Source organism: Tenrec ecaudatus, chromosome 1 (assembly GCF_050624435.1).
Source record: "Tenrec ecaudatus isolate mTenEca1 chromosome 1, mTenEca1.hap1, whole genome shotgun sequence".
Classification (NCBI taxonomy): domain Eukaryota; kingdom Metazoa; phylum Chordata; class Mammalia; order Afrosoricida; family Tenrecidae; genus Tenrec; species Tenrec ecaudatus.
This window is the reverse complement of record NC_134530.1, coordinates 304,823,321-304,834,096: the sequence shown is the minus strand read 5'-3', so window position 1 is coordinate 304,834,096 and position 10,776 is coordinate 304,823,321. Positions and strand designations below refer to the sequence as shown.

The 10,776-nt window shown below is 43.7% G+C and overlaps 1 protein-coding gene across 1 annotated transcript in view; it reads right to left on the bottom strand.

Moving 5' to 3' along the window:
- Positions 1–256: 256 nt before the first annotated feature.
- The window catches only part of ADTRP (androgen dependent TFPI regulating protein), a 102,207-nt gene continuing 91,687 nt past the window's right edge, over positions 257–10,776 (bottom strand). The window contains exons 6-7 of the mRNA XM_075543147.1: positions 4,637–4,779; positions 257–316 (exon numbers count right to left, since the gene is read on the bottom strand). Of these exons, the coding sequence (XP_075399262.1) occupies positions 257–316; positions 4,637–4,779 (203 nt within the window). The remainder of the gene's footprint in view (positions 317–4,636; positions 4,780–10,776) is intronic.

The following is a 10,776-nucleotide window of genomic DNA, read 5'->3' as shown; positions in this document are numbered from 1 at the left end:
GCCCCACTTCCCCAAAAGCAGGAAGCTCTGCTCAGTTCACAGACAAGGCCTCTGTGTGCATGGGGCTCTGCGCATGGAATGTGAGGTCCTTTAGCTGACTGTGAGCAGGTTGTACACAGTCCACGGATGGACTTTGGTAATTTGTAGACGGAGCTAAACAGAGCCCCTCAAAACGGAGTCAATATAGCAGATCCTAATTAGGGGTCCCCTCAGGGCCCCTCTCCACGTCGATTCACCAGCACAACTCCAGGCTGGCTCAGTCCTGGACAATGAAGTGGCATTGAAGTTGTAAAATGTGGGTGTACTGGGATGATACCTGAATCGGGAAAAATTACAGTCAACTAACCGCTAGACACATAAGTTCTCTCTCTGAAAATAAGGGCAGCATGTCCCTGCTGGCACTGCAACTAAATCCCACGAGAGACAGAGTCACATGTCGCTGCCCATTCCAAAATGGTGGCGGGCGACTAGCTTTGAATGGGTGCCACTCTCAACAGTCCTGGAAACAATCCAATCGCATCAGCATCTGGTTCCTATCAGGAATCTCTTGAAGCAGGTTCGCTATACCTCGTCCAAGCCTTCCATTGCAGGTACTCAGCCCCAGGTTTTAGCCATTCTGGTTAGCGTGCCAGTACACCCACATGTAACCGACGTGAGTCTGCACTGATTTTACTGCCTCGGCCGGGCGAGTTCGAACTTGTTCAAAGCCCCGTTTTACCAGCCAGGATGGAAAGGTACTAACTTAATGATTAGTTTTTAGTAAGTTCTTTATAGAGGCTTTATTTGCGGAAATTATGCCATTAGATTCAGCCAACAAGTTGATACCTCTATATTTAACGATCATATATCTTTGCAGAAGCTTTGAAATATCTGAATCTTCATTAACTCAGTATTATTCCTGTCTGTTGCCAAATGCGCGTGTCCTGCATTGAAAACTTTCTCTCACCTTGACTTCCTCTCATCCATCCCGGGAAGCGGGCACTCCGCTCCTCTTATTCTCCTGTGATCGCAACCACCGTGCGCTCCTAAATCCACACTGCCTTTCTCCTCAGTTTTGTCCTTAACAGTGAACGTGGAGTATCTTTGGCTAATTTCACTTTGCTGCAACGCCCCCTTGCTGAGGTTCTAGAGAACAGTGGCTTGAGCTCCTGTGGGTGCCCAGTCCCCACCCGACGCTGAATTGCTAGGACAGCTCTTCCTATGAAGGCAGAGCTTCCACGGCCATTCGCGAGTCACCTCCCTTCTTCCACTCCTCCTCTCGCCAGACTAACCCAGTCACCCCACGGAAGCATTAGCCGGCGCTTTTATGCTCCGTTGTGCTTCTACCAATTCTTTATTTTTTTATGTGAATTCTCTCCTCCTCAACGATGCCTTCTCATAGATTAAGTACGTAGAAACATGCTACCTTCTCTTTTCTGTAGTACTTACTCTGGGTCAACATTTGTTATGAAATGGCAAGTTAATCCCCTCATGTTCAAGAGCTTCCCAAATATGTCCCCCCTGTAGTCACTCTGAGGGGTCCCAGGACTTCCTTTACCCAAGCTATTTACCAATCTCCATCCTCTCACGCCAAACTGTAATCATAGCAGAATTTTTTCAAACCCAGGTGCCAGTGTTTGAGATTCCCCTCTCCATTTAAGGAGGGGCTTTCATGGCACGGTGGGTTTCATGTTGGAAGGCTTTCTGTACCCATGAAGATTCATGGCCTCGGAAATCTGGATGAGCAGTTCTACTCTGTCCTATAGCATCGCTTTTAGTTAGAATCAACTGGATGGTAGTGAGTTGGGTTTTTGGTTTGGTCGCAACTCAAGACATGCAGAACAGGAAGGCTTAGAGAGAAGCAGCCAGGAGTGGGGGGTGGGAAGAGATGGACAGTTGTGTTGGGAGAGGAGAATGGATGGCTCCTTCCCTAGGCCCGTCCGTGTCTCCCATATCCCAAACCAAATAGCTAGGCAGAACACTAGCAAACTCCCTCTGATGGTTCATTTGATGTGCCGCTTTGGTTAGGCTGTGGTTCTCAGCTGGGACTTTGTTGATATGAATAACATTCCCAATAAGTTGGTTAACTCAAGGAGATTCCCCTGGAGAATGTGGCAGCATCGTGCTGTCACTTGATAACCTAGGAGCAAAACTGAACGCGTCCTGGAGAAGGTGGCATTCCCCTCAAGGCTAACAGAAAAATCTTTCCTCCTCTGTCCCCAGTTTGCATTCTGCCCTATCTTTGGACTTCCCACCTCCCATGATCTCATTAGCCAAGTCTTTAACATCAATCAATCTTTTGTGTTTTTTCTGCTCTTATCTGTCTCTTATCTATCAGTCATATGTCTGTCTCCTAAGAAACCTGATCGATACTTCGACATACATGGCAAGCCATTACAAGAGGGATGTTCCGCAAACATTTCTGTGAAACTCCAATAGTCGTTTCATCTGATAGAGCCTTATAGGATATGAGTACCTCAGAAATCACGCCTTCCTTTGCACTCTAGCGGAGGAAATTACCCATAAACTTGACTTCTCAGGGAGGTAATTAGTGTCTAGGCTTCTTTGAGCTGCCACCATTTATTATAGCTGGCTAAGAGAACTGCTGATTTAGTAGTAGATTGTATATCTTGCTTCAACAAAAATGCATAAAGTGGATTTCAAATTCTGTTTGGGAAAATAATGTTTAAAAAATACATAGATCTTTTATTGATTGACGGGATTACTTTCCCAGGGGAAACCCTCTTAATTGGCTGTTGGGGTTTCAGGCCTTTCTTTCTCTTCTGGCAACATCATGGGGTAGAGCTATTTTTCTGTCAAGCCTTGACTCCTTGTCTCAGGCAGAAGCCAAATGGTTTCTACTGGTGTAGCAAAGAAACTATGCTCTTAATGTACATACCTATGGGCACCATAAGTAATTATACATTATTATTTCAACTAATAAGACCCAAATACATAAAAACATACTATTCACCGAAGTTTCTAACCATGTACCTATAATCAGAAAAACTACACATTGAAATGAATATTTGGAGAACAGGAGCCTAGTTTCCCTGGATTTGCTGGAAAAAGATAGAGAAGGCATGTAATTGGGGAGAGGAATGAGCTTTGAGTATCCAAGAGACAAAGCCACCGTGAAGAAATAGTAGGAAGAAGATAGAAGGCAGGCTGGGGAACCCCTGCAAGCAAGAGGGATGAGCCAGACTACAGAGTGGACTCTGAGTTTAGGAAATATGAAGTTAGAGCACGGGTGATGGACTGACTTGTGTCCCCTCAGAAGATATGCTGCCATCCTATCCTCTGTCACCTGGAAATGTGAAATGGTCCTTGAGGACGCTATCAGTCAGCATGAAGTCATGCTGGGGTTGCATGGGTCCGAATCCATTCAATATTAAGCAGCGGTCGCATGGAAGAGGATAGAGACATGGCCAATGAGAAAGAGGATGATGGTGTCAAGATGTGTCGACAGGCTAAGCAAAGTGGGAGCTGCCAGACAATGGAAGAGACAAAGGAAGGTCTTCCCCCAAAGACATTGGTGAGACGTGGCCCTGCCAGGGACACCCTTAATTCAGATCTCCAGACTCCAGAGCTGTCAGGCAATTGTATCATTTGAAGCCATCCAGTCTGCTGTGGTTTGCTGAGGTAGCCTTGGGAAATGAACACATCAAGAGAGGCCCAAAGGAGATCCACTGGGGCTATTGATTTGAGGCTGCCTCTGTCAGATGGGAGTGAGCTTCAGAAGAACACGTCACCTCACGAGATGATTCTTCGGTTATTAAATTATCAGGGATAATATGTGAGACAAACCTCTCCATGGTTACAATCAAGAGTGTAGACTAGATAACTGCTGAGCTGCTTTCACTAGATCTTTAAAAAAGGAACAACATCTGGCTTACGCAAAATAGTATTAAATGAGAATCTTGATGCCATTCTGACACAGAGGCCATCCCAAGGTCACTGGTTCAGACGGCAATGTTCAATTCATCAGCGTTCCTTGGGAAGAAAAGGACTTCTAATCAAGGGTCCAGACAAATAACAGCCTGCGCATGTCACTCTAGCATGAGAGTCGCTGGCATAGCTGAGATGATGCCGCCCCAGCCACACCTCCGTATCAGAGGCCCTGCCACTTTGTCTGGTGAAGGCTAGCCCCTTTCTGTGCCAGATAGCTCTTGTGCGCTAGGTTTCTCTTCCTGAGGGATTTGTGTCCTGGTGTCAGCCTCTGAGTGCCTATCATGAAGAAAGAGAAAAAGAAAAGAAAATTCTACACGTCAGTGTCAAGAAGGGGGCCTCTGGTAAGATGTTCTCATAGCCCCTTGCTCCCAGTTGGAGAAGAAGAAAATTGGCTTAGGACTGAGGTACCCAGAGGCTCAGACACCATGGACAAGGTAGCAATACTTCGCCAGACTGCATCCGCATGTCTGCTTCTATTCGTTGTTTGGATTCATATTACAAATGAGTCCTCCAAAAAGATAGACACGGAATCTTTATTGGTGAGTGGCTCATCCCACTGTGCCTCAGCGGCTGAAGAGAGGCTGTGACATGGAAAAGCTAGGAGAAGACAGAGAGTGAGGTCGTGACAGTGCAGCCACTGTAACCTTCTGCATCTCTTACTGCCTCCTTGAGCCCCAGCATCTCCATGAGGGTCTGCAGGTCCTACCTGAGAGTCGTGACTATGCTCCTGTGTGGACAAGGCCAGTTTCTTACTATCTATGTGCTCTGGGCAGGAGCTCATCACACATTCTCCAAGGTTATCCTTTCTCCTTCTTCTTGTTGTCCTCATTTTCACGCGCTGATCACATGCTAGGAGGCAGAAACTGAACAGACATCCAGCGATAGTACCAGCCAGGGTTACCCCTGGATTTGGACAGACTAGGTGACTATATGTTTCCTTAGAGCAAACTGCAGCTCTTGGGTCACATGTGGCTCTTTTGATGTGTATGTGTGGTTCTGAAGGAAAGTTGAAAATGAAAATGAAACGATTATGGCTTCATTTAAAGGATATTATTCAGATAATGCAGCTCTTGGGCCATAGGGTTTCATTGGTTTGTAAACACATATTTATGGCTCTCAATTCATTTTTAAATTGCTGTGAGGGACGGGATTGGCTCTTCCCTCTCCAAAGTTTGCCGATCCTTGATCTAAAACAAAAGGTCTAGAGAGGGGCTTAGAGGTAGTAGAACAGATAGTATGGTGTTCAAGTCTATTGTAGCTGCTGTCATGTCAGCCTCTGGTGCATGCTGACCTCATACACCACAGGGCAAAACTCTGTTTGGACCCATGTCACCCTTCTGATCACTTGTAAATGAAACTGTTTTAAGTCACAAGGCTCTTATTGGCTGATTTTTTAGAAGTAAATCACTCTACCTCTTTTCCCAGTCTGTCTTAGTCTGGAGGTTCTGCTTAAACAAAATCCATTTCATAGCAACACATAAGCATCTATTGACAGATGGGTGGTGGCTGTGCTTGAGGTGCATTGGCCAGGAAAGGATCCTAATTGTCCCATGTGGAAGGTAAGAATTTTACCAATGAATCACCAGTGTCCTAGCTGAGACAACGGTAAATGATATGGACACTAGGATCAAACCCAACCCGACCCACAGCTATCAAGCCTGTTCCCAATCATAGCGACCCTATAAAGGGTTTCTGAGGATAACAGTCTATGGGAGCAGATCGCTGGTGAGTTTGAACCAATGCCTTTGGTTAGCAATTCAGCACTTACAGACAACTTCACCAAGGCTCCCACCAGGAATAAATATAATACTGTCCTGGAACTGGGACATGCGGCCCTCATACTTAGAGGCCATCTTCTCACTACGGGCATTGAGGCCAGGTCTTGATGTATATTGCTGTAGGTTACATGGCTGTTTTGTAGCCAGGTGAAGAACACACGCCAATTTTCTTGATCCTCATGATAATGTCCTTCCTCCTGGTTGGTACTGCCTTCAAACAGTTCATTGAGAAGTATACCACATGAAGAAAGTGAATGGTGCCCGGCTATCAAAAGATATAGCATCTGGGGTCTTAAAGACTTGAAGATAAAAAAAGTGGCCATCTACCTGAGAAGCATCAAAGCCCACATGGAAGAAGCATACCAGCCTGTCTGACCACAAGGTGCAGAAGGGGCCAGTTATCAGACATGAAAGAACTAAAAATCATATCAATGGGTGTCCACCTCCCTGATATGATCAATGAAGACAAACACGTGCATAAACAAATGTGGTGAAGAAAGCTGATGGTGCCCAGCTATCAAAAGATATAGCATCTTGGGTCTTAAAGGTTCAAAGATAAACAAGTGGCCATCTAGCTCAGAAGCAACAACGCCCACATGGAAGAAACACACCAGCCTGTGTGATCACGAGCTGTTGAAGGGATCAGGTATCAAGCGTCAAGGAACAAAAAATCATATCATTTAAATGTGGGTGAGTGCAGAGTGGAGACTCAAAGCCCATTGGTAGCCAACTGGACACGCCTTACTGAAGGGTTGTGGGGAGATATGAGCCAGTCAGGGTGTAGGGTAGCAACAGTGAAACATATAACATTCCTCTAGTTCTTAAAGGCTTCCTCCACCCCCACCCCCACTATCATGATCCCAACTCTACCTTACAAATCTGACTAGACCAGAGGATGTACATAGGTACAGATAGCAACTGGAAACACAGGGAATCCAGGACAGATGACTCCTTCAGGACCAGCGGTGAGAGTGGTGATGTCTGGAGGGTAGAGAGAATGTTGGGTAGAAAGGGGTAACTGATTACAAAAATCTAGGTATAGCCTCCTCCCTGGGGGATGGGCAGCAGAGAAGAAGGCGGAGAAGACGTCAGACAGTGTAACATATGACAAAATAATAATTTATGAATGATGAAGGGTTTATGAGGTAGGGAGGAGTAGGGAGGGAGGGGGGAAATAAGCAGCAGATATTAAAGGCTCAAATAGAAGGCAAATGTTTTGATAATGATGATGGCAACAAATGTACATATGTTCTTGACACAATGGATGTATGTATGGATTGTGATAAGAATTGTATGAGCCCCCCCAAAAAAATGGTTTAAAAAATAAAGTTATTCTGAAAGGTAAAAAAAAAAAGAGAAGTATACCACAACATAACTGTCTATAGTCTCTAAACACCCTGTCTAAATCTCTAATATGTAATCATCAGAGGCATTCTTTGTTGGTTATCTCTACAATACCTTTGTCCCAACTAAGACCTAGGGAAAAGAGCCCTTGTCTTCATTGATTGATCTAATGAATAAACTAATAGAAATGGGGGAGGGGATCAGAAACGGGCAAGATATAGTCTTCACCTTCAAGAAACACGGGGTTTAGTGTAATTCCAAATCCCTAAAGCAGGGATGATAGAACAAGAGAGTGAAGTGGTGGGTACGATGCTTAGAATGTCTACTGGGAGCTGTGAAGAACTGAGAGGCATTATCTTCTCGAACCTCTACAGGCCAGCAAAACTTCTTGGAAAAGAGGTGCATCTCATCTGAGCTGAAATGGATGAGTGTGTGTGGTCTAGGCAATGACTGGGGATGTGATGGAGATGAGGAACAATATAAATATGTAGGGAAAAGATGCTCTGAGACATCACAGAATTGTATGACTTGGACTTGGACTTGGACTTGGACTTCCACCTGTAAAATCGAAGTTAAAGAGTTTTAAGCAGAATGGGGTATGGTACAATATGTTCACATAGGTCCCTCTGTCTAGTAGTAGATGAGAAAGATTCACCACGGTTGAGACCTTTAACAAAATCCAAATAAACATAGTTGTTGTAGAGTTGAGTCAGACTTTTGGCCAGCCCCTGAGCATTCTAGTAGACATTTACTCCATAGGGTTTTCCGGAAGCAGATTGCCAGGCCTTACTTCCAAGAAGCCTCTCAGGACTGGAGCAGCCACACTTGCAGTTCGTGGCCGAGCACACTTTTACCCATTTGTACCACTGAGGGATTCTATTCCCGCCTAAGGGCGCTACGGTTAGTTTACATTCTTATTCAATTATCTGTTAATGAAGACCTGTTCAGTAGCTGAGGCATGGATGACCCTATTCTGTTGCTATAGGACTTTATATGAATTCTATTTTAAAAACACTACTGGAGAGAGAGGGGAAAGAAACAGTCTTGAATTGTCATTCATGAACATTCAAGCATGCACAATGTAAGTGAAGATCCAAGTGTCGATGCCAGCCTATTTACTCACTGGGACCTATGTAGTGAAAAACCAAATACGGTGCACCAATTCTTCACCTTGGGAGAAAGAGGACGCTTTCTCAGCTTATAGAGTTACAGTCTTGGAAACCCACAGGGGCAGTTCTAGCCTGTCCTAGAGGGTGTCTGTGAATTGGAAGAGATTTGATGGCAGTGAGTTTGGCTTGCTTTTTATTCCCTCACTTACAGGCTATCTTGTTATCTGGCATTTTATATTCCTAACATCTGTAATTGATTTGGGATATTAACTACATAAAGACATATCTCTGGATGCTAAGGTGTGAGGTAAGAGTGAGAATAATGCTGTTATGGTTAAATTTATGTGGCCATGTGGCCGGGCCAAATTTATTAGTGGGTTTATGGTTATGCAAGAATATAATTTGGAAGTTATGTAATAATATTATTTGGCAGTTGTGGAATGATGTAGTCATCCTTCATTTTGTGGTCACATTCTGTTTTCACATTGATTCTCATATACCCATGGGGAGGAGTGAGGAGTGGGTACACTTAACACGGGCTTATTAAAAACAGCTTTGTGTTGAAAATAGTGATTTCAAGCATAATAAATATAGTGACTTTTCAAAAACTTAACAGATGTTTGGAATTCAATGTAGAGTAACAATGTAGAAATGATTATTGAACTCAATAAGAATGACAATCTAGAAGTGAACTGTTATTGACTCAGTTCAATTAATTATAAAATTATGATTCTTTATTATGAGCAATCAGGGTTTTTTCTGTACTTCTTATAGCTGAAAAATTCAAATGAATTTTTGTCTACTTTTTAAAAAATATAGTTTTGGGGAAGGCATCTGACATCTTTTACTCAGAACTTCAAGGAGGAACCACTAATGTTGAAATAGTTTCTAACTGTAAAATGTCAGTACATTTTCCTGGATAATTTCCTGTGGTTTGGGATACTGATTTGGGAACATTTTTAATATCTTTTTTTCAAAGGTTAGTTTTCCACAAGAATATTATCTTCAAGATTTTCTTAACCAGGTGCACTCTTCAAGAGTAGAAAATGTGAGATCTTAGTTCCATGATTCCTTCTCTATGGACACAGCCTTGCTCAGAAATGCACACACTTATACAGAAACTTCTGCAACTGTAATTTAAAAAAATAGATGTCAAGGGCTGATGTTTTCACACCAGGTCATAAATAGGGTGGAAGTTGCCATTTCTACCATTTTGGTTTTGATAGACCAGTCTAGTATGTGGGCATGTGACAGGGGGGGGGGAGGGGTCAGTGGGTGAATCCTTGACTTCTCTTATACACAGGATCATTGTAGACTTCCCACACTTCCTTGTGGGTAGGGAAACATCATGGGTATTTTGAAATCTGACTTTTTAGTAATTACATTTTCCACACACAAAAAATACTTTTAAGGGTGGGATTTAGGAGAAAATCTCCCCAATTTTAAAGTCAACTGTGTCAACCTGGCCAATGAACACATGAGGGAATTCATTGAGGTGAGAAGAGATAAATGGTTTGTTAGCCTCACCTTTCTTGTCTCTTGCCTTTGATGATCAGACCAATGTGCTGCTGCCTTAGCTGGTTCTCTGCCTTAACTTGCGAGCTACTCTACCTGTGGGACAACCAACCAGTGGACTGTATCATTGTAGTTTGAGGTTTCTTCAAGACCTGCTTCACCACGCTACTTGTGTATACATCTCTTGAGCTGGGGGCTGTCGGACCCTGTCAACTGGCTGGCTGGTGGTGACCTGCCTTGCTTTTTGCTGCCTGTGGCTGGATTGCCTGAATTGTTCTACAGAGGACTCAGCTGTCTGCTTCCTTGACTTGCACCCGGCGGCCCTTGTGACTTGAAGGACTGCCAGTGTATTAGCTGTCTCATGGAAGTTAGTTGCACTGAGCGATATGTACTGTTCCATAGACTAAATAGCTGTTTATTTCTCATGTTCTATTATCTATCTATATAAAATCATAAACATCCTGGTCTTGTTTCTCTAGAGAACCCTGTCTAACACATCGACTAAGATTATTATTATTTTCTTTTCAACAAATAGAATGGTATCACTCACCTATATAACGAGGAACTTTTGCTTACTGGTGTACACTCATTTCCCAAGCTCCTGTTTAAATTGGAATTCCAATGTTCACATTAAATGTGATTTTGGCTGGCCAGTGCTTTACCCACCTAACTAACGGTGGCAGGTGAAACTCATCTGGGAGTGCCTGTCCCCTGTGTCTGGATCGGTTGGATGAATTTTCCTCCTGCTTTGGGAAAAGCTTGCCATTTGAACAGCTGGTGTCCCCACTTAAGGAAGAGAGACTTTGAGCCCATGCTTTCAGGATTGGAGAGTGCCACCTTGGTCCTGAGCTCTCTACACAAGATTGTTTCTGGCCTTAAAGTTATATGAGGTGTTTTTTGGGGTTGGTGGAGAGGTGGTGGTGGTGGTGGTGGTGTTAATTTGATGGGATTCTTTAAGAAAGTGCAAATTCTCTTTATCTGTTTTGGCACGACCTATCAGAATTCTTCGGACAAAGATATCAAACATCACTGCCTTCTACGTTGGACTGATTTTAGATTCCAGTAGAGTGCAGAGTAGGTTAAGAGAGATATAATTGTGT